At 41.2% G+C, this 23,270-nt stretch overlaps 1 protein-coding gene across 1 annotated transcript in view; it reads left to right on the forward strand.

Moving 5' to 3' along the window:
• The window catches only part of GAB2 (GRB2 associated binding protein 2), a gene marked incomplete at both ends in the record, with an annotated part of 168,351 nt that overhangs the window by 111,124 nt on the left and 33,957 nt on the right, over positions 1-23,270 (forward strand). Inside the window, one exon of the mRNA XM_079709493.1 lies at positions 9,645-9,945. Coding sequence (XP_079565619.1) covers positions 9,645-9,945 — 301 coding nt within the window. The remainder of the gene's footprint in view (positions 1-9,644; positions 9,946-23,270) is intronic.

Raw genomic sequence — 23,270 nt, forward strand, 5'->3', positions numbered from 1 at the left:
GAATTTACCTAGTGCCACTTATCAAAAGGACAGGTTTTTTTTCTCCATAGCACTGCCGTATCACCTTTTTCTTAAATCTAGTGACGATGTATGTAGGAGTCTGTTTCAGGATTCTTCTGTTCCATTGGCCTATTAGTCTATCTTTTAGCCTCTGCTTTTAGTCTTCTAAATAGACAAGGCTTTCCTCCTAGTGGCTAACGTTGGTTACACCCAAATGGCCCGGGTAGTGGAAAGTAAAATGTATTAGTTATTTATTGCAGGATAACAAATTACCCCAAAGCTTACTGGCTTAAAAGAGCAATAAATGTTTATTATTTCATGTGGTTTCTGTGATTCAGCAATTTAGGAGCAATTTAGTTTGGTGGATTTGGCTCAGTGTCTCTCATGAAATTGCAGTCAAAAGTGCCTGTAGCTGCAGTCATCTTGACTGGGGCTGACGGATCTGCTTCTAAGAATGACTCTTTTTCATAGCTGTCAGGAGGCCTTAGTTCTTCACCTTGTGCATTCCTCCTTAGTACTGCTTGAGTGTCCTTACAACATGGCAGCTGATCCAAAGGAGAACAAGAAAGAAGCTGCAGTGTCTTTTATGCCTTATCCTTGGAAGTCACACACTTTCATTTATGCAGTATCCTATTGTTCATCCTTATTCTGAATGAGAGGGGACTACATAAAGCTACACTGGGAAATGGATTCATTAGGGGCTATCTTGGAGGCTGGCTACTACACAGAAAAATTGGAGAAGCTGGCTGGTACCTTATTTATTTGTTCGTTTCCCCAAGGCAGACTCATGTCTGCTATTACAGTGAAGATTTCCTAGAGCTGACAGGTAGCTCGGTAGGTTTAGAAATTCTGGTGACTCTTAGTTCACTCCCTTTGTGCCCTCATGCTCAGGAGTCTGAACTCTAAAGTTTATTTATATTTTCGTGTGATTCCTTAAGAGTCCATCTCCATCCCTGAGTGGGAAAGATTGAGGACAACTGGGTCTGGTTATAATCATTTGCCAACTATGAACCTTTCTCTCCATGATCTTTACTTCTCTTCTATGAACTTTCTAATTCTCTTGTGGATAAGTTTTTTTTTAATTAAACCTTTTATTTTGAGATAATTTTGGATTCACATGTAGTCATAAAAATAATAGAGATCCCAAGTACCCTCTACCAGTTTCCCCACAGTGGTAACATCTTCCAAAACTGTGCTACAGTATCACAACAAAGATGTTGGTATTGTTACAGTCAAGATCCAGAACATTTCCATCACCACAAGGATCTTTCATACTGCTCTCCTATAGCCACACCCACTTCTATCCCAGTCCAACCCTCTCCTTAACCACTGACAACCACTAATCTGTTGTCCATTCCTAAATTCTGTCATTTCAAGAATGCTGTATAAGTGGGATCACACATTATGTAACCTTCTGGGATTGGCTCTGACAAAATTCAGCATAATTCTCTGGAGATTCATTCAGGATTTTGCATGTGTCAATACTTTGTTCCTTTTTTTATTGCTGAGTAGTGTTCTATGGTTTGGAAGTATCACAGTTTATTTACCACTTACCCATTGAAGGACATCTGGATTGTTCCCGTTTGGAACTATTGTAAATAAAACTTACATAAACATTCATTTACAAGTTTTCGTATGAATATAAATCTTCATTTCTCTGGGATAAATGCCCAGGAGTAAAATTGCTGAGTCATATAGCAGTTGCATGTTTAGTTTTTTAAGAAGCTGACTAACTGTTTTCCAGAGTGGCTATATCCTTTTAGAGTCTCACCAGAAATGTTTGAGTGACCCATTTTCTCTGCCTCATTGCCAGCATTTTGCATTGTTACAGTTTTTTGTTTTTTTATTTTAACCATTCTGATAGGTCTGTGATAACTCTTTGTGGTTTTGTGTTTTCCGAATGGCTAATGATATTGAACACCTTTTCATGTGCTCATTTGCTATCTGTATATGCTCTTCAGTGAAATGTCTCTTCATGTCTTTTGCCCATGTCCTAATTGGTTTGTTTCCTTTTTTAAACTATTGAGTGTTGGGAGTTCTTTATATGTTCTCCATACTCTCGTTTGTCAAATATGTGGTTGGCAAATATTTTCTCCCACTCTGTAGCTTATCCTTTTTAGCCTCTTAACCGTCTTTTGCAGAGCAAAAGTTTTGAATTTCAATGAAGTCTAATTTATAAATTTTTCCTTTTATGGATTATGGTTTTGGTGTCTAGTCTAAGAACTCTTCGCCTAGCCCTAGATCCTAAAGATTTCCTCCAATTTTTTCTAAATGTTTTATAGCTTTACATTTAAGTCCATGATTCATTTGGAGTTCATTTTTGTATAAGGTGTAAGGCTCAGATTGATGTTCATTTTTCCCCCCCTATGGATGCCCAGTTGCTTCAGCACCATTTGTTGAAAAGGCCATCTTTCTTCCACTAAATTGCTTTTTCACCTTGGTCAGAAATCAGTTGAGCATATTTGGGTAGGTCTATTTCTGGGTTTCCTGTTTTATTCCATTGTTCCTATGTGTATGTCCCTCTGCCAGTATCACATGGTCTTGATTTCTGTAGCTATACAATAATTATTGAAATCTAGTGGACTTGTTTCCCCACTTTTATCTTCTTTTTCAAAGTTGTTTTAGCTATTGTACTTTCTTTGCCTTTCCATATATGTTTTAGAATAATTTTGTCTACATCCATAAAAACGCTTGCTGGGATTTTGATAGAAATTGTGTTAAATCTGAACATCAGTTTGGAGAGATGTACTATGTTGTGTCTTCCAATCCATGAATATGGTGTGCCTCTCCATTTAGGCTTTTTAAAATTTCTTTTATCAGCATTGTATAGTTTTCAGCATACATGTCCTAAACATGTTTTGTTAGATTCACACCTCTTTCATTTTTAAAAAAATGATTATAAATGGCATTGTGTTTTTATTTTCTATGCCCATGTGTTTATTTGCTAGTATAGAGGAGCAAATCAATTTTTGTATGTTCATCTTGTCAGGCATACCTTGGAGATATTGCAAGTTTAATTCCAAACCAGCACAGTAAAGCAAATACTGCAATAAAGCGAGTCATATGAACTTTTTGGTTTCCTGGTGTATATAAAGGTTATGTTTACACCATACTGTAGTCTATTAGTGTGCAATCGCATTATGTCTAAAAAACTATGTAATACCTTAATTTAAAAATATTGCTAAAAAATGCTAACCATCATCTGAGCCTTCATCAGATCACAGATCACAGATCACCATAACAAATATAATCATAATGAAAAAGTTTGAAATAGTGCAAGAATTACCAAAACGTGACACAGAGACACAAAGTGAGCAAATGATGTTGGAAAAGTGGTGCCAATAGATTTGCTTGACAGAGGGTTGCCATAAACCTTCAATTTGTACAGTATGCAGTGTCCACAAAGCAAAATAAAGGAACATGCAATACAGTGAGGTACTCCTGTATTTTGTGACCTTGCCAGACTCACTTATTTGTCCCAGGAGTTTTTTCCTAAATTCCTTGGGATTTTCCATGTGGACAATCATGTCATCCAAATAGGGACAATTTTTTTCTTCCTTTTCAATCTGTATGCCTTTTTAAAAATTGAGATACAGTTAATGTACAGTATTATATAAGATACAGGTGTACAACATAATGCTTCACAATTTTTAAAGATTATGCTCCATTTGTAGTTATTATAAAATATTGGCTATACTCACTGTGTTGTACAGTATATCCTTGTAGCTTATTTACTTTATATGTAGTAGCTTATACCTCTTAATCCCTGCCCCCTATCTTGCCCCTACCCGCTTCCCTCTCCCAACTGGTTACCACTAGTTTGTCCTCTATATCTGTGGGTCTGTTTCTTATTTGTTATATTCACTAGTTTGTTTTATTTTAGATTCCACACATAAGTGATACCGTGCAGTATTTGTCTTTCTCTGACTTATTTCACTTAGCATAATGCCCTCTAAATCCATCAGTCTGTATGCCTTTTATATCCATTTCTTGCTTTATTTCCCTGACTAGAACTTCAGCACTATGTTGAATAAGAGTGGTAAGAGCAGACATCTTTGCCTTGTTCCTGATCTTAGGGGGAAAGCATTCAGCCTTTCAATATGAAATGTAATGTCAGTGTTGGTCTTCTGTTGATGCTCTTTATCAGATTGAGGAAGTTCCCCCTCTCTTCCTATTTTTTTGAGTTTTTATCATGAATGGGTGTTGAAATGTGTCATATGTTTTTTTGCATTGATTGATCGGACCATGTGGTTTTTCTCCTTTAGCTTATTACTGTGGTTGATTACATTGATTGATTTTTTTAATATTGAATCAATTTTACATCTTTGGAATAAACTCCACTTGGTCATGTTATATAATTCTTTTTATATCTTGCTGAATTCTGTTTGTATTTTACATTTAAGTCCGTGATCCATTTTGAGTTAATTTTTGTAGGAGATTTTGTACAGATGTAAGAACAGTCCTGAAGATGCTTTCCCCTTAAGAACATATTCAGGACTCAAGTTCCTGTATTCTCCTTGCATTACGTGTCAGTACTCCAGCAGTAATTTTTCATTTCTATATCATGGGGTACTTTCAAGCTGAAGTGCCCAGACTCCTTTATAAATATTTATTACAGGGTCCTGCACTCATCAAAATGAAGGCAACAAGATGCTGAAAAACTCACGTCATAGAGAATCCACAGCATACCTTTATCTTATTCTCTTTTCTGTAATCCTCTCTTTTGTCCTCCTTTCCTACTTTCTACTGTGAAAGCTTACTTAACTTTTTAAATTGCATTTATTAGTTTTATTGATTGAATGAAAAAAAAAAAGTCAACAGATCTTTACTGAGTTCCCATACAGGCTAAGTACTCTGCCGAGTAACTGTTGGCCACACAGGACCCTAACATCAAGATGCTCGGAGCTTAAAGGGGAGGAAGACATATGAGCAATTGAAATGTCAAAGATGAGTGAAGAAATGCCACAGAAAGCACGGGTTATTAAGGGAACAAGAGACAGGAGCACCAGCTCTATGGGAAGTTAGTAAAGGCCTTCCAGGAGGAGTGATATTTAACCTGGCACTAAGAATATAGAGGAACTTTCCGGATAGATGAAGTGAGGTGAAAGGCATTCTAGGAAGAAACGTCAGCTTGTGCACAGACATGAAGTCATGCAATTATGTGGCACATTTGGAGAATAATAAGTAACCTGTTATGCACCTGTAATTTCTGTAAGACCAGGAATTCATGCTCTATCCTCAGCATCTAGGATGATGCCTGTAGTATAGTAAGCACTAAATAAATAATTTGTTGGATGGATGGCAGGAAGGAAACATATATGAGACCAGGGAGATAAGAGAGGTTCAGTGATAAAGAGCCTTGCTTAGTAAATGCCTACCATGAAGATTGAAAGAGGAATAGGAGGAGATTTTATTCATCGTCTACTTGGGAAGAAACAACAAATACTAAAATATCTGTAATATGTTGTGAAAAAAAATGACATTACATGAAAAGTACATTAAAAGTGTTATGATGGTTCAGAGGAAATAGAGGTCCATTTCAGCTGAGGGGTCAGAGAAGTTGTCTTTGGAGCTAGACTCTTTGGAGTTGCTTATACTTAGTTCTGAATTGTATGGTTCCCCCAAAAACACATACGTGAAGTTGGAGCAGAGAGTGTTGTGGCAGAAGAGCGATGTGAATTTGGAATTAGACTAGATGGTTTTGCCTGCTCTGTCACAAATTTATCAGCATTTTGTAGGCAGCCATTTATCAGCCTGAACCACTTCTTGCAAGCGGAACCTGACAGGCTCTGATGTTATCTGTAGCAAACACCTTTTTCTTGTTTGTGAGAGTGTCTGCGTCTGTGTTTATGCTTGCACCTGCACACCAGTGATTTGAAGGCAGCTCTTTCTACAGAGACAAGCACTAAAGGGGGATACATCAACTGAAACACAAGCTTCAATACCTTTTAAAAATGCACCTTGCTACTCACACACTTTCATTATATGCATGCATGCACACACACAGATGCACACAGAGTTCTGTAAGTAGTGGCCTGGGCAAGATTTTAGGTGACTATAGTAGATGGTACTTATATTTATTTCCTCAGCTCTATCCTATACCTTAATCTTCACTTCCACCAAGGCTTATCAGGTACCAGTTCATCCCCATGACCTTCTAGATTCTGTAAGGAGTTCATGTGAGAAAATGATTCATTAATTAATCCAATACATACTTATTGATAACCACCTATGTGCCAGGCACTATTCTAAACACTGAGGATGTAGCATGGGATAAAAAGAACCAATCCCTGCCCTCTTGGAGTTTACATTCTGGGAGGTGGGTAGAATCAACAAAAGTGTGGTGTTTTAGGTGGTGTAAGTGCTAGTGAGATCAGTATAGCAGAGTAAGCGGGAGAGTGTGAGGGTTGGGTGGTCAGGAAAACAGTCTGTCCAGTAACGTGACACTTGAATAGTGACTTGAAGGAAAAAATAAGCAATGGGACTGTCTGGGACAGGAGTATTCCAGGCAGAGGGAACAACCAGAGCAAAGACCCCAAGGCAGGATTGTGTGGCCAGTGTGGCAAGAGCAGAATGGGCAAGGTGGAGAGTGGCAGGAGGTAAGGAGAGTTGTGGGATGAGGGACTGTCATACTAGGCCCACTGGCCATTGTGAGGACTTTGGCTTTTACTCTGAGTGAGACAGAAAGCCAGTGGAGACTCGGTGCAGAGAAGTGGCGTGCTCTGATTTGCATCAGCATCCGTGTTGAGAATAGATTGCAGGATGAAAGCATAGAAGCAGGAAGACGACCAAATGGTGGACTCAATCAAGTGAGTTAACAGTGGAGGTGTGGAGAAGTGACCAGGTCGTAGATGTATTTTGAACTGTTTGGACCAACAGGATTTGCTGTTGGGTTAGATGTGGAATGGGAAAGAAAGGAGTTGATGATGACATCAAGATTTTTGGTCTGAGCCACTGGAAGGCTGGAGCTGCTTGTAACTGAGATGGGAAAGATTGCAGGAAGAACAGGCTTGGAGGATGTCAAGAGCTCAGTTTTGAGCACCTTAAGCTTGAGATGCCTGTTAGTGAGGAGTTGAATATAAGACTCTAGAGTTCAATAGACTGGTCTGGGCTGGAGATATAAATTTAGGAATTGCAGCAGTTAGATGGCTTGCAAAGCTGTAAAATGGAATAAAATAACCTAGGAAGTGGGTATAGAAAGAAGAGTCTGAGAACTGAGCACTGGGGCATTCCAACATTTAGAGATCAGGGAGATGAGAAGGAACCAGCACTGGAGACTGAAAAAGAGAGGCCAGGGAGATAGGAAAATTGAGAGGGAGCACTGAAGCCAAGTGAAGAAAGTGCTTCAAAGAGAATGGAATAATAAACTGTTATCAGATGTTGCTGAGAGATCAAGTGAAATGCAAATGTTGCTTTAGCAGCATTGAAGTCTTTAAGACCTCTGTTGAGTTATTTTAGTGGGGGGTGGGGGGAGCCGGGGGAAGCCTGATTAGATTGCTTCCAAGAAAAGAATGGGAGGAGAGGAAACAATGATTAGTACTATAGAAAACTCTGAGGTTTTACTGTACAGAGGAGCAGAAAACTGGGCCATTGCTGGAAGGGAATGTGGGATCAAGTCAAGCTTCTTATTTTTTTTCTTAGTTGGGAGAAGTCGGGGTCCTGATGGGAATGATCCTAGGAGGGAGGGAAAATGAAATGATTCCAGAGATACAGTGATGTCCACATGTAAGTGAGAGGGGATGCTCAAGTGGAAGAAGGTTGGCCTTAGACTGGGTGAACTGTCCATGCTCCCTAGTAACAAACTACTTTGCTACAAATGCAGACAGATTGGTAAATTTGGTGATGGAACATGTGTAGATTCTCTTTTGCTTGCTTGTATTTTCTCATACCAAAGAGTAGAGGTATTGGAGGTTTAAAGAGAGGGAAGTTCGGGACTTCCCTGGTGGCGAAGCGGTTAAGGATCCGCCTGCCAATGCAGGGGACATGGGTTTGAGCCCTGGTCTGGGAGGATCCCACACGCCACGGAACAACTAAGCCCGTGCTCGACAACTACTGAGCCTGTGCTCTAGAGCCCGCGAGCCACAACTACTGAGCCCGCGCACCTAGAGCCTGTGCTCCGCAACAAGAGAAGCCACCGCAATGAGAAGCCCGCACACCACAATGAAGAGTAGCCCCTGCTTGCCGCAACTAGAGAAAGCCCGCGTGCAACAACGAGGACCCAATGCAACCAAATAAATAAATAAAAATTTTAAAATAAAATTAAAAAATAGAGAGAAGTTCAAAGACTGTTGCCAAAGAGCAAGAGAAAATCATGGACGAGGTAAATGTAGTAGGACTGTCAGGCAGCATAAGGGCTCACTTGAATTTAAAGTGAGAGCAGCCAACGTAGTTGTATGATTTTCTCCAACTACATACAGCTGAATGGGAACAGGCAGAGTAGGATGAGCATTAGACTTAGCCAGGGGTTGTGGTTTCCCAGATAAAGGAGAGGAATGGAGGAAAAAAAGCAAGGGAATGATGATAATGGTGGATCACAGGAGCAAGTTAGGTAGGGAGGGAAGTGAGGACAGGGATAGAAGGTGAGAGTACAAGGTGGCAGGATTAAGGGAGTGAAGGTCCCAGTAGGATGTAACGAATTGTGATGACAGTCTGATCCTTGGCATTTGCAGTACTTTAGGGTTGTATACATAGTGCTTTGTGTGTGTTTGCATAATATAAACCCTATAAGGTAGGTAGGACAGGTGGTGCTGATGTTGACTCTCATTCTGTAGATGAAGCAAGATCCAAAGAAGTAAATAACTTTATCTAAAAAATCACACATTAAGTCAGTGGTAAAGCATAGACTTAACCCAAGGCTCTGTTTTATATGTGATGTCTTTTTACCACTTTGTGTGGTGTCTGCTCACAGATTACTCAGTCTCATTGAAGAGATGGAATGTAGAAGACAACATAAGGGGATATGTAATCTAGTGTTAAATTCTATAGTATGACAGGATGTAAGGAGTTTATTCATTCAATAATGTATATTGAGTACTTAGTGTGTGCAGGGCTCTATTATAAGTACTAGGGATACAGCAGTGAAAGATATGGGGAAACCCTGAAGTTATGTGCTTCAGAGAAGTTTTAGAAGGGTTTCTATGTGATTTTTCCAAGGCGTCATGATTTGGTAAAAAGCACAGTGTACTGAAAGTTAGGAAACTTATTTCTCTGCTACGTACTATGTGTGACATTGTTGCTTCAACTCACCATGTCTTATTGGGGGACCCCATCCATAAACTGAGATGTTACAGTTTTTCAAGTCCCACCCTGACTAAAAGGTGAGTCTGAGTCTGTATTCTAGCTTAATGGAATAATTGCTCTAAAGTGTTTTGGTCCTCATCAGACTTCCTGATCTAAAAAGTGGGAATGCCACATCTCATCTCATAGGGATAAGACCCTGTTTCCATAGTGAAATGCTGCACTAACATGCATTCTAGTCATCCTTCATTTTTGAAACTCTGGGGAAATAAGAAAGGGAGGTAGAGGCCATGCTCAGCCTGCAGGTGCAACAGTCCCCCCTCCCAACCTGGTGACATCTGAGGACCTGTGAAAAGCTTTGAAGTAACTAACGACTTTCCACCCTCTTCTTACTCCTTCCTGTTCAGGCCTGGAAGAAACGCTGGTTTATCCTGCGGAGTGGGCGGATGAGCGGTGACCCAGATGTCCTGGAATACTACAAGAATGATCACTCCAAGAAGCCCCTGCGCATCATCAACCTGAACTTCTGCGAGCAGGTGGATGCAGGCCTGACCTTCAACAAGAAGGAGTTGCAGGATAGTTTTGTGTTTGACATCAAGACCAGCGAGCGCACGTTTTACCTGGTGGCCGAGACGGAGGAGGACATGAATAAGTGGGTCCAGAGCATCTGCCAGATCTGTGGCTTCAATCAGGCTGAGGAGAGCACAGGTATGGGAACAAACATGGATCTTTCTCAGAAGGGGCCAGGCGCTTCCTGGGAGGGGCTGGGAAGTTGGGGCTAGGATGATGGGCTTCACATTCCTTGAACCAGGAGAACAACCTGTAGCTAAAGGCTTTCCTCTGTGGCAGAGGAGTAATAGGCAAAGGGTAAGAGTGTGAAGGGGTTAGCCAAATATTGGAGAGCCTCCTAGCACTAAATATGCTCAAGTGGGAAACAGATATGTTGGGGTTATGATGAAGCTCAAGGTACTTGATGGTGTTTCTTCAAGTTCCTCCATGCCGCCACATTTCGCAGGTCTGCACCTTTCTCCCCTTCCCTCAACTCTCTAGCTCTTTGTGCCCTGTTAACTGTCAGCCATCCCATAGGGCAACTCACACCTTTATCCCTTCTCTGATCCATCTTTGTCCATTCCTGCCATCTATTTCAGACCATCCTGCACATTATCCTTGCCCCTTTTTTTTGGCAGGGGGAGGTTTGAGATCCCTTGTGATTATTATTTGTTTTTGTTGGTTTTTTTTTTTGCGGTACACAGGCCTCTCACTCTTGTGGCCTCTCCCGTTGCGGAGCGCAGGCTCCGGACGCACAGGCTCAGCGGCCATGGCTCACGGGCCCAGCCGCTCCGCGGCATGTGGGATCTTCCCAGACCGGAGCACGAACCCGTGTCCCCTGCATCGGCAGGCGGACTCTCAACCACTGCGCCACCAGGGAAGCCCCCTTGTGATTATTATTGATGTATAATCCAGTGTTCACTATATTTACTTGGGAAGGGCCAGTCAAGAGGGGGAAATTCTGATTTGTGTTGGGTTTTGTTAGCCTTCAAAAAAAAAGGGTAGCTCAGCTTTTCAAAATAAGTTTTAAATTGCAGAAGTGCTCTTTGACATTTGTTGGGGCTCATCCTCAACTCTGGGATGATTGAGGAGTAGGGTTTTTTTGAGGCGGATGGAGAGCCTAAATTAATAGTTTCCTGAACCTGGTTACATATCAGAAGTAGAAGAACATTTTTTAAATGCTTATGCCAAGGACCCATATCAAATCACTTAACTAAGAACCTCAGGGGTGGGACCTAGGCATTAGTGTCTTTTGAAAACTTCATTCTAAGTAGCAAGGGTCTGGGGCTCAGCATCCATTTTCTGTACATAAATGAAGGCCTCATACAGTCTCTGATTCATACACCTGTTTTCTAAATTTTTTACAGCCCTTTAAAAACAAAAACCATTCCTAGCTCATCAGCAACATCGTCCTCATCTGGGAATCCGTTAGAAATGCAAATTCTTGGGCCCCACTCCAGACTTACTGAATCAGAAACTCTGGGCGTGGAGCCCAGCAATCTGTGTTTTGATCAGCCTGCCAGGTGATCTGATGCACAGTTAAGTTTGAGAACCACTGGTTTAGATTCTTGCTGCTCAGAGTGGGGTTTATGAACCAGCAACGTCAACCTCTCCTGGGAACTTGTTAGAAATGCAGAAGACTTCCACCCAGACTTACAGAATCAGAATCTGCATATCTTTAAAACTTCTTATTCTGAAATAATGTTAGACTTACAGAAGAGTTGCAAAAATTGTACAGCAAGTTCCCACGTATCTTTCATTCAGCTTTCCCTGATGTTAACATCTTACTTAACCAGGTATAGTGGTCAAAACTGAGCAGTTAACATTGATTGGTACAGTACTATTAACTGCAGTGTATTGGGATTTCACCTGTTTTTCACCAGTGTCTTTATTCTGTTCAGGATTCAATCCAGGATAGCACATTAGATTTGGTGGTTCTGCCTCCAGGGCTCCTCCAATCTGTGATGACAGTTCCTCAGTCTGTCTTGTCTTGTTTGACCTTGACACTTTTAACGAGTACTGGTTAGGTATTTTGTAGAATGTCCCTCCATTTGGTGTTTTCTCATGATTAGATTGAAGTTTTGGGGAGACTACCACAGAGGTGATGTGCCTTTCTCTGCACATTGTATCAGGGGGCACATGGTGTCAATACGTCTTATTACTGGTCATGTTAATATTGATCACTTGATTAAGGTAGTAGCTGCCAAGTTCCTCCACTGTAAAACTACTATCTTTGCTTTTGTAATTAATAAATAGTTTGGAGGAAATACTTTAATCATGTGCAAATATCCAATTTCTCCTTAAACTTTTGCGCACTAATTTTAGCATTTATCAGTGGATCACGTTTACAACCATTATTACTGTGTATTCTAGTGAATTTTTCTATTTCCCTCAGAATCCACATTTTATTAAGATCCCTAGGTGATTTGTATGCATGTTAAATTTTGAGAAGCTATGGTCTGGATTATTTGTCCACAAACCTGGTGGCTCATCAGAATCACCCTAAAAACTTTTATCTAACTTACAGGTACTAATTCAGTAGATCTGGCTTAGGGCTGAGGAATCAAGAGTTTTAAGAGATTCCTCCTACGGAATGGGAGGAATTATTTCCAAATCATATCTGATGAGGGTCTAGTATCTAGAATATAAGAAGAATTCTTACAACTCAATAACAACAAGAAAAAGACAAATGACCTCATTTAAAAATGGGCAAAAGACCTGAATAGACGTTTCTCCAGAGAAGATGTACAAATGACCAGTAAGCCCATGAAAAGATGTTGAACATCATTAATCATTAGGAAGATGCAAAGCAATACCACTAGCACTTCACACCCACTAGGATGGCTGTAATCAAAATATGGACAATGACAACTGTTGGCAAGAATGTGGAGAAACATGCATTGCTCATACATCCCACCTCATACATAGCTGGTAGGGAAGTAAAATGGTACAGCTACTGTAGAACACAGTGTGTCCGTTTTTTAAAACCTTAAACCTATGATCCAGCAATTCCACTCCTAGGCATATACTCAAGAGAAATGAAAACGTGTTCACACAAAAATTTATAGACAAATGTTCATAGAAATGCTATTCATAATAACCAAAATGTGGACACAACCCAAATGTCCATTAATGAACAAACAAGATGTACGTGTGGCGGAGTGCATGTGTAGTGAGCACTTTTAAGATCTACTCTCTTAGCAACTTTCAAGTATACATTTGTTACAGTATTGTTAACTATAGTCACCATGCTGCATATTACATCCCTAGGATTTATTCATTTTATAACTGGAAGTTTGTACCCTTTGATCCTTACCCATTTCCCCTGCCCCACCCTTACCCCTGAAAACCACCAATCTGTTCTCTGTTTCTATGAGTCTGTTTATTTTAGATTCTGCATATAAGTGAGACTATACAGTTTTTGTCCTTCTCTGTCTGACTTATTTCACTTAGCGTAATGGCCTGAAGGTTCATCCATGTTGTCACAAATGGCGAGATTACCTTCATTTTATGGCTGAATTTTATATATATATATATACACACACACACACACACACACACTATATATATGTGTGTGTGTGTGTATGGGTCTGTAGAATGTGTGTGTGTGTATATAAAAATGTGATTTTTTTAATATATAGTCACATTTTCTTTATCCGTTCATTCTTCAGTGGACCTTTAGGTTGTTTCCATGTCATGCCTACTGTAAGTAATGCTGACATGAACATGAGGGAGCAGATATCTCTTCCAGATAGTAATTTCAATTCCTTCAGTGATATATCCAGAAGTGGCATTGTTGGGTCATATGGTAGTTCTATTTTTAATTTTTTGAATAAACTCCATACTGTTTTGCATAGTGGCTATACCAATGTATATTCCCACCTACAGTGCACAAGGGTTCCCTTTTCTCCACATCTCGGCTCACACTTGCCTCATATCTTTTTGACAATAGCCATTTAACAGGTGTGAAGTGATATCTCATTGTGGTTTTGATTGGATTTACATTTCCCTGATGATTAGTGATGTTGAGCACCTTTTCAGGTAGCTGTTTGCCATTTGAGTATCTTCTTTGGAAAAAGGTCTGTTCAGGTTCTTTGCCCCTTTTTTAATCAGGTTATTTAAGTTTTTGCTATTGAGTTATATGAGTTCCTTATATATTTTTGGTATTAATCCCTTATCAGATATGAAGTTTGCACATATTTTCTCCCATTCCTTAGGTTGCCTTTTCATTTTATTGATTGTTTCTTTTGCTGTGCAGAAGCTTTTTAGTTTAATGTAGTCCCACTTACTTACTTTTGCCTTTCTTGCTTGTGCTTTTGGTGTCATATCCAAAAAATCGTTGCCAACACTACTGTCAAAGAACTTTTCCTCTGTGTTTTCGTTTAGGATTTTTATGGTTTCAGGTCTTACATCTTTATCCATTTCAAGTTAATTTTTATGCATTGTGTAAGATAGGGTTTTTTTGTTTGTATTTTTTGTTGTTTTATTTATTTTGGGCTTCATTGGGTCTTTGTTGCTGCACGCGGGCTTTCTCTAGTTGCGGTGAGTGGAGGCTACTCTTTGTTGCGGTGCACAAGCTTCTCATTGCGGTGGCTTCTCTTGTTGCGGAACACGGGCTCTAGGCTCACGGGCTTCAGTAGTTGTGACACACAGGCTCAGTAGTTGTGGCCTGCAGGCTTAGGAGCTCCACAGCATGTGGAATCTTCCTGGCCAGGGCTCGAGCCCATGTCCCCTGCATCGGCAGGCAGATTTTTAACCACTGCACCACTAGGGAAGTCCTAAGGTAGGGTTTTTGTTTGTTTGTTTGTTTGTTTGTTTTTTATTTATTTTAACATCTTTATTGGAGTATAATTGCTTTACAATGGTGTGTTAGTTTCTGCTTTATAACAAAGTGAAGCAGCTATACATATACATATATCCCCATATCACCTCCCTCTTGTGTCTCCCTCCCACCCTCCCTATCCCACCCTTCTAGGTGGTCACAAAGCACCAAGCTGATCTCACTGTGCTATGCGGCTGCTTCCCACTAGCTATCTATTTTGGTAGTATATATAAGTCCATGCCACTCTCTCACTTTGTCCCAGCTTACCTTTCCCCCTTCCCGTGTCCTCAAGTCCATTTTCTACATCTGCGTCTTTATTCCTGTCCTGCCCCTAGGTTCTTCATAACCATTTTTTTCCCTTTAGATTCCATATATATGTGTTAGCATACGGTATTTGTTTTTCTCTTTCTGACTTACTTCACTCTTCACATGACAGACTCTAGGTCCATCCACCTCACTACAAATAACTCAATTTTGTTTCTTTTTATGGCTGAGTAATATTCCATTGTATATATGTGCCACATCTTCTTTATCCATTCATCTGTCACTGGACACTTAGGTTGCTTCCACGTCCTGGCTATTGTAAATAGTGCTGCAATGAACATTGTGGTACATGACTCTTTTTGAATTATGGTCTTCTCAGGGTATATGCCCAGTAGTGGGATTGCTGGGTCGTATGGTAGTTCTTTTTTTGGTTTTTAAGGAACCTCCATACTGTTCTCCATAGCAGCTGTACCAAGATAGGGTTTTGTTTTTTTTTTTGTTTTTGTTTTTTGCGTTATGCGGGCCTCTCACTGTTGTGGCCTCTCCCGTTGCGGAGCACAGGCTCCGGATGCGCAGGCTCAGCGGCCATGGCTAACGGGCCCAGCCGCTCCGCGGCATATGGGATCCTCCCGGACCGGGGCACGAACCCGTATCCCCTGCATCGGCAGGCGGACTCTCAACCACTGCGCCACCAGGGAGGCCCCAAGATAGGGTTTTAATTCCATTCTTTTACATGTGAATATCCAGTTTTCCCAGCACCATTTTTTAAATTTATTTATTTATTTATTTAGGTCCACTGGGTCTTAGTTGTGGCATGTGGGATCTTTTAGTTGCAGCATGTGGACTTCTTAGTTGCAGCATGGGGACTCTTAGTTGCAGCATGCATGCAGGATCTAGTTCCCCAACCAGGGATTGAACTCAGGCCCCCTGCACTGGGAGTGTGGAGTCCTACTCACTGGAACATCAGGGAAGTCCCCCAACACAGTTTATTGAAAAGACTTTTCTCCTTTGAGTATTTTTGGCTCCCTTGTCAAATATTGACCATATATTGGGGCTCTCTATTCTTTTTTTTTTTTTTTTTTTTGGCGGTATGCAGGCCTCTCACTGTTGTGGCCTCTCCCGTTGTGGAGTGCAGGCTCAGCAGCCATGGCTCACGGGCCATGGCTCACGGGCCCAGCCGCTCCGTGGCATGTGGGATCTTCCCGGACCGGGGCACGAACCCGTGTCCCCTGCATCAGCAGGCGGACTCTCAACCACTGCGCCACCAGGGAAGCCCAGGGCTCTCTATTCTTTTCCTTTTGTCTATGTGTCTTTTTTTTTGACATCAGGGAGTGTGATGCCTCCAACTTTGTTCTTCTTTCTCCAAATTGCTTTGCTATTTGGCATCTTTTGCGGTTTCATATGAATTTTAGGATTGTTTTTTCTATTCTGTAAAAATGCCATTGGAATCTTGATAGGAATTGCACTGAATGTATAGATGGTTTTGGATAGTATGGACATTTTAACAATGTAAATTCTTCAAATCCATGAACACAAGATATCTTTCCACTTATTTGTGTTGAAGTTCTTAATTTTTGATCATGGAGCCCTGCATTTTCAGTTTGTACTGAGCTCTGCAAATTATGTAGCTGATTGTGCCTGGACTAGATGTCCTGCCCTAGGAATTATGTGATCTTCCTTGAGGAAGAATTATGAGCCTCCGTTTTACTCTTAAGTTCTTTGGTATAATTTTTGCTTCCTGTGTGGAATTTTTTGTTTTCCCCCCAAAATCTTTGTTATTTTAGGCTTTGTGGATTTTGTTTTTGTTTTTCATTTTATTTTATTCCTGATAAAGAAATAAAATACTCATGCCAAAAAAAAGAATAAAATAAGAAAGGAATTTTTAAAAAGTGGGAGAAAGAACCCATAGACCCCCTAGTCTCAAAGCTTTCATAAATGTGAGAAATAAGTCCAAGGAATACGTCATCTTTTTAAGAAATAGGTATAATGGGGTGGAGGAGGAACCAGAAAGCAAATTGCTTTTAAGTGAACTATTCCCTTGTGGGATTAGAGGTGTCCCTACCAAGAAAAACATATCCTTGAGATGTAGCAAAAATTACTCTTGGTGCAAATACGTTTTTTTTAAAATCACATATTTAAAAAATAGTTATTTTCTGAATCCCTACTTTTACTATATAGAATTTAAGTATAATTCAAATTCAGATATGTAGAACTGTATCATCTGGGCTTGCATTATTTGGTGGGAATATTTATTCATTCATACATTGTTCATTTACTCATTCATTCATCAAATCTTCATGGAGCACTCATTCTATGAGAGTCCCTGTCATAATCACTGAGGCTACAGACTATAAAGATGAACCATAGAGTTCCAGCCCTCAGACATCATAGTCTAGTGGAGGGGACAGACATAACCAGACAGTCACAGGGAAATTCTGTAACAGAGGCATCACCAAGGATGGAGGCACCAGCCCATGCACCACCATCTCAGTGAGGGAAGAAAAGGAGGGGAAGTATTAAGGGGGTGACAAGTAATCAAGTCAGTATTTTTCAACAGCTTTGTCTATTAAACAATATATTCCCTTTAACTTTTAACTTCTTTTTTAAGGGATTATTTTATTAGATGTCTAGTAGTTTAATTACCAGAGCAAGGGTATTATTTGTCTCTGATAGAGGTTTAGGAATTTTTGTGAGATCTTTCTGATGAAGACAAATGGCCTTTTCTTCCCTCTCATAGGAGAATCTGGTATGTAAAAAGATTCAGCCACGTAATAGGTTATGTTGTAATTTAGAAGCTGTCTTGAAAGTATATATATTATATCTATAAAACCCTCAGGTAAGGAATGAGAGATTAATCACCCAAGTCAGTGTTTCTTTTCACTGAGAATCAGGATCTGAGGGAAAGCAGGAAGGAAGTTAACATTTGACTACCTACTTTTGCTTAAGTACTTTATTTCATTTAATCACTTTTATCAACTGTTTCTATTTTTTTCAAATAAAGAAACTGAGTGCTGTTTCTTCCCTGCCTAGCACTCCAGGACTAAAACTCTTCTCTGAACCCAGCCTTGGCTGGGTTCAGATGGGCTATCCAACTCTCATCTGCCTGAGATTCTTCCTAAATACAACTGCTCTCCTTTTGCTGAGGCTTGTGGAGAACAATCCAATCACCTGGGTGTTAGTGTCAGCACCTGCCTTATGTGAGGAGCATCCTGTAGCGATATCTAACCTTCAGTGGTCACAAAAGGAAATTATAGGAGCTGTGTATTGAGCATCTACTCTATGTAAAATAAGGACTTTACATAAATTCTCACTAAAAATTCATAGTAATCCTTTGAGGTAGCAACAATTTTGACTCAAGGTCACAGCTAGAAAATGATGGAGCCAGGATTCTAGTCTAACCCAGGTCTGACTTTGCATTATAATATGCTGTCTCTTTGTCCTGGACCTCCTGGAATATGAAAATCTGCCAGAACCAAGCCCCGATATTTTTGCCCCTGTGGACACCGTGTATTAGATTGGAAGCACTCCTTGACCCCTTCCACCAGAGTCCTACAGCTGGCTCAGGTTTCCCTCCTCACCAACCCATATTGCTGAAATCCTTGGGCTTGAATATTCCAAGAATTTAGTAACTTCTAGAGCTTTAATCCAGCCATTAGGCTGGATTGGTGAGTCTTGAGGCTGGGGACGAGGAAGCCTGAACTCACATCACAACTGTGGGATGATGTGAACAAGTCACTTGATTGAGGTCTTAGTTTCCTTTCTTCAAATAGAGAGAAAATCCTCTTTTCACTCAATAATTCTGCTTCTCTATGGGTTCATCAATGCAGACCTTAGACCACTGGCAGCCCCTCAAGTTTCATATTTCCCAAAGGAATATTCACATTGTATTCTATGTAGAGGTATCTCCTGGAGCTGTGCAGTCCATACCCCTGCTTCCTGTAGAAATTTCTTCCCACGGGGAGCTTCCTTCAAGCAGATACTCCTTTTTGCCTTTCTTTTTTTAAAAGAGTTGTGATGGGACCCGTAAAAAAAACTTGTGTTTTTCACTTTTAGCTGGAAGCGGTTCTATAGCAGATGGAGTCTTTTTTTAATCCTTCTTGCCACCCCCAGCTTCTTCTTTCTGCTGCCACTCTCCAATTCCTCACGTATTCCAGCCAAAAATGCCTAGGATAAAACCTGTCTAGAATCAAGACCAGGCCAGGAGTGACACTGAGTTTGAATATCGACACAAGGGTGGAAGAAACAGCCTCCTGATAGAGAACTCTTTCCAAAAGGAAACCAGACACGATGCTCAGAAAGGAAAAGCAATTCTAAGAATGAATATCAAGATTTCATATCACATACATGGAGTTTGCTTGTTGTTTGTTTGGGGTGGGGATGTGTACATGTACACACAGGCAACAGTAAGAACCCCGCCTTCCTCTGGGAATCAAAATAGCCTTCAGTCCCCCAAGTCAGGGGGCAGAAAGCTGCTCTGAGCTGTGTTTACGAGCAGGCGGGTCCAAGTCCTCACATTTGTGGCCCTGTCGTGGGCAGCTGTCCCTGACCAGATGTACCACACATAAAAAGAAGCAGCTCCCAGCACAGAGAATGGATGAATGATTCATGGGCTCAGGAGTCATCCACTGTTAGGAAAGCCCTCACCCCTTTGAATCCTCTAAGCTGAGGGCTTCTCCTTCCCACTCATCCCCTCCCTCCTCCCGCTATTCAGTAGCTGGTCCAGGACCTGCACAGCCCCTTACTCTACTGTGCACTCTGAAAGGCACCCTAGCTGCTGCTGTTTATTTGCTCTAGGATGTTGAATAAGTAACTCTATCTCTTTGAGGTGTTATCATCTGTAAAATGGAGATTATGCTCCCTTGCAGAGGGGTTGGGAGGAAGCTGGGAAAATGTATAGACGCACAATGTGAACAGTAGCTGCTTGTTTCTCTGCTTTCCATGTCTTTTGGTGAAAATGATGATTTTTATATCTGTAGGTCAAGATGAACAGGATATGATTTAACTATCTAGTGTTTTTAGAGAACTTTACAGTCTACACGACACTTACGCAGTCTCCTTTGCATATAAAGAAACAAAATAAGCTAGGCAGGGCTGCTAGCACTATTCCTATTGCACAAATAAGGAAGCTAAAGTTTAAAGGCACTGACATTGCCAGAAAGCAGTGTTGCCGGATCTAGAATCCAAGGCTTTTAACTCCATCCTAGGGCTGTATGCTCTAACTCCTTCTCACTTATCCGAACCCCTTTTCACAGACCTGTTTATTGTGGCTGCTTGTAAATCACAAAATAGCCAGCAAGGAGGAGAAGCAAGATGTTGATCACTGAGAACTAAATATTTGGAAAGTAAAGTGCTGTCTGTACATTAATATTAATCTCGGACGGCTAAATCAGCAAGATAACATGATCCATCTCAGAGTAGCCAACAAACTACTGTGAACTAAAGCTCAGGGAGTTTAGGTCACCAGAGCCCCGTTTGCAACTGTTGAAGATTTTGAAATTAAAGCCAGAGCCTCCTCCATATCCTGTCTATTATTGTAGCTTTTTCCCTTCTTGAACTCCCTGGCAGGAATTTCACAGTAGTTGCATGACTAACTCTATGGAAAGATGACCTCCCAGAGTTCCAACCGACTGTTCTTTATCTGTTCCCCACCTTTTCTCTACTAAAATTTTGGGTGAGACTGCCCCCTACTTTAAATATTTTGTGAATATTTACACTTCTAGTAATCCGTGAATTTCCCCAGTAACTCAACAGCAGAATTATTTTGAGTCCTGGTTCCCTTCCAGGATGAAACTACACCCACAGGTATGCATTTGGGGAAATCTTCAACCTCCAGTGGAGGAATGTTATCAGGGTCTTCAAACAGCTCCTTCCTCTCCAGAGAGAATGATTGGTTCCTTAAAGGTCAGGACCCCTTATTCCAGCTGGACTTCTCACAGCAGGGAGGGCCGTGGTGGAGACAGGCAGTCCACTTAGGTGCCTTCTGGTGACCTTGGTCCCTTCCCCCACTACCCCGTTGCAGTGAGCGGGAGTGCCGGGGAGAAGCTGGGAGTGGAGGACGGTGGGGAGGAGAGATGCCTTTCTAGGAGACCTGACCCTTTCTCTCTTCTCATTCCTGGGAGGAACTTTTCCTCCCTTGTTCCCTCCCCTACCTTTTGTTTTCTGGGTTTTTTTTTTTTTAACTGAGGTCAGATATCTCACTCCTCTGGGAGACCCTTGTTGGAAGCTTAGAGCAAATGTGGGAGGTGATAGGCAGCTTCTCCCCAGGCTTACACAGGTCCCTGGAGGAAAGAAGAACAGAGTGGAGACTGATCCAGGCCCCAGCCCAGAGGTGGAGGCTGCTCTCTGAATCACCCACCCTTTTTTTCCAGAGACAGTGGGGAAAATAAACATCCAGACCAGTTTCCAGCCAGATCTGAAATCCTCATGCCTTAAAAAAAAAATTGGTATTCTAAATAACCCTGAAGTATCAGACCTTCCTCCTCAATCTTTTGTTTATTTGTTGTTTTTTTGTCTACAGCTGGGTCTTGTCACCCTGAGAGTAGGCTTTGAGTTGGGACATGAACTCTGTAAAATCCCCACAGACACTTTTGCATTGTCCTGGAACAGGCTTCAGCACTGACCTTCAGCGAAGTCCAGACCCTCTGGAGGAGGAAAGGGAGACAGGGCGAAACCTGACCCTCTTCTTTTTATTCTAAGCCTTGATCCTCCTTCCTACTTTCCCTTGTATACCAGACACTCCCCCACACCGTCCCAGCGAGCCAGCATAAAGTCTAATGTACCTGCCAAGCCCACAGACTGTTAGAAATGAGAGTGTCTCATCCCAACTCCTCAACACCAGAAGCTTTGGATAGTTCCCCAGACGTCCCATGAGATGCTCCCTCTTTTTTGTTCTTTGAGTATTTCTAATTATCTCTAGTGAAGGAGGGTAATAAATTATTGTTGAATTGGTCCCAGACCAGATTCCAAAGCCCAGTGTAACTCTAATTTTTGGCTAAAGGTAGAATCAGGACTTTGAATTTTGTGGTAAGATCACCTTGGACCTCTGAAGCTCTTGATTATGATTAAACCTCTGAAGCTCTTGATTATGATTAAACATCCAGTTGTGTACAGTTCTGCATAGGATTCTGAACTCTGGAAAGGCCTTTGGACTCTACCTTCAAGTTGAGGCCCACCCTGCATGCCAGCATGAAGTCAGGGCTCTGGGATTCTTCACCTTTTTTGCTCAGTTCTGACCCTCATCTTGTGTGCGAGATAAGGTCAGCCCTGGAACTTTGCCTACTTTTCCTATTCTTGAGTCATTTCCCTGTTAACCTGACTGTCGTATCAAATTCCACCTAGGACTAGACCCCATCCTGGTTTGATTTAGTCCCTCTCAGAGACCCCAGTCTTACCAAAATTCTTAAGCCGGTGGCTGGAGCCCCACCGCCCAGTGGCTGACTTCCGGGTGGCCAGTGGTCTGTCTGCCTGAATTTCTGAAGAAACTCCACTTCTGCTTTCCCTAAACAGCTTACTCCTCCTTTCAGACTCAGCTGCCCCCATTTCTGGGTGATGCCCAGTTTCCGTTTCTGTGTTCACTCATTCAGTACGCTGAGTACCTGTTTTTGCCAGGTCCTGTTCTAAGGTCACGTGCCAGAGGAGAGCATAAGCCGCGGACCCACTCTCAGTGACCTCAGAAACTTTGTCAAGTCCTCCAGTTTATGTTCTTTCTGCCAAACCACCTTTCTGCCAAACCACTGGAACCCTTCTCAGTGACTGCCTGCCTCCTCTGTGTATAGTTCCAGGTCCCGGGGCCCTCAGTTTTCACCAAGTTTTGCTGCTTTTAACTGAACTGTGCCTGGCTATATGCCAAGATATAGCTAGCAGATTAAAAAAATTTGAGGTTAACCTCAAGTGTGAAAAGAAAAATTTTTTGTTTCAATTTCTGAATTTAATTTCAATATCAAGCCCCTATCTGGCTAGTGATAGAAATTAAAGTTCTAATCAACTTACGTTAAAACTGATCAATACAGGATTTTCTCAGTTACTTCAGGTTTCTCTCTCTCTTTTCTTTTTTTCTCACATAAATGGAAATAAATACACCAGATATTTATTTTTTCCACCTCTTTATTGAAATATAATTGACAAAACTGTATATATTTAAAGTGTACATCATGATGATTTGATATATACAAACATTGTAAGATGATGACCACAATCGGGTTAATTAACACATCCACCACCTCCAAGTTCAGGTTTCTCTTGCTTTCTCCAAGTTCCCAGAAGCTTAGGGAACTGGGAATAGTTCACTGAGGCTAGAGCTCAAAGTTTGGGAATGAGGGGAGATATGTGAGAGACCTGAGGATGAGAACATGACCCTTTTATCTTTCTGTCACCACATTAGTAGAGACACATAGTGGCT

The sequence above is a fragment of the Hyperoodon ampullatus genome (assembly GCF_949752795.1).
Source record: "Hyperoodon ampullatus genome assembly, chromosome: 7".
Taxonomy (NCBI): domain Eukaryota; kingdom Metazoa; phylum Chordata; class Mammalia; order Artiodactyla; family Ziphiidae; genus Hyperoodon; species Hyperoodon ampullatus.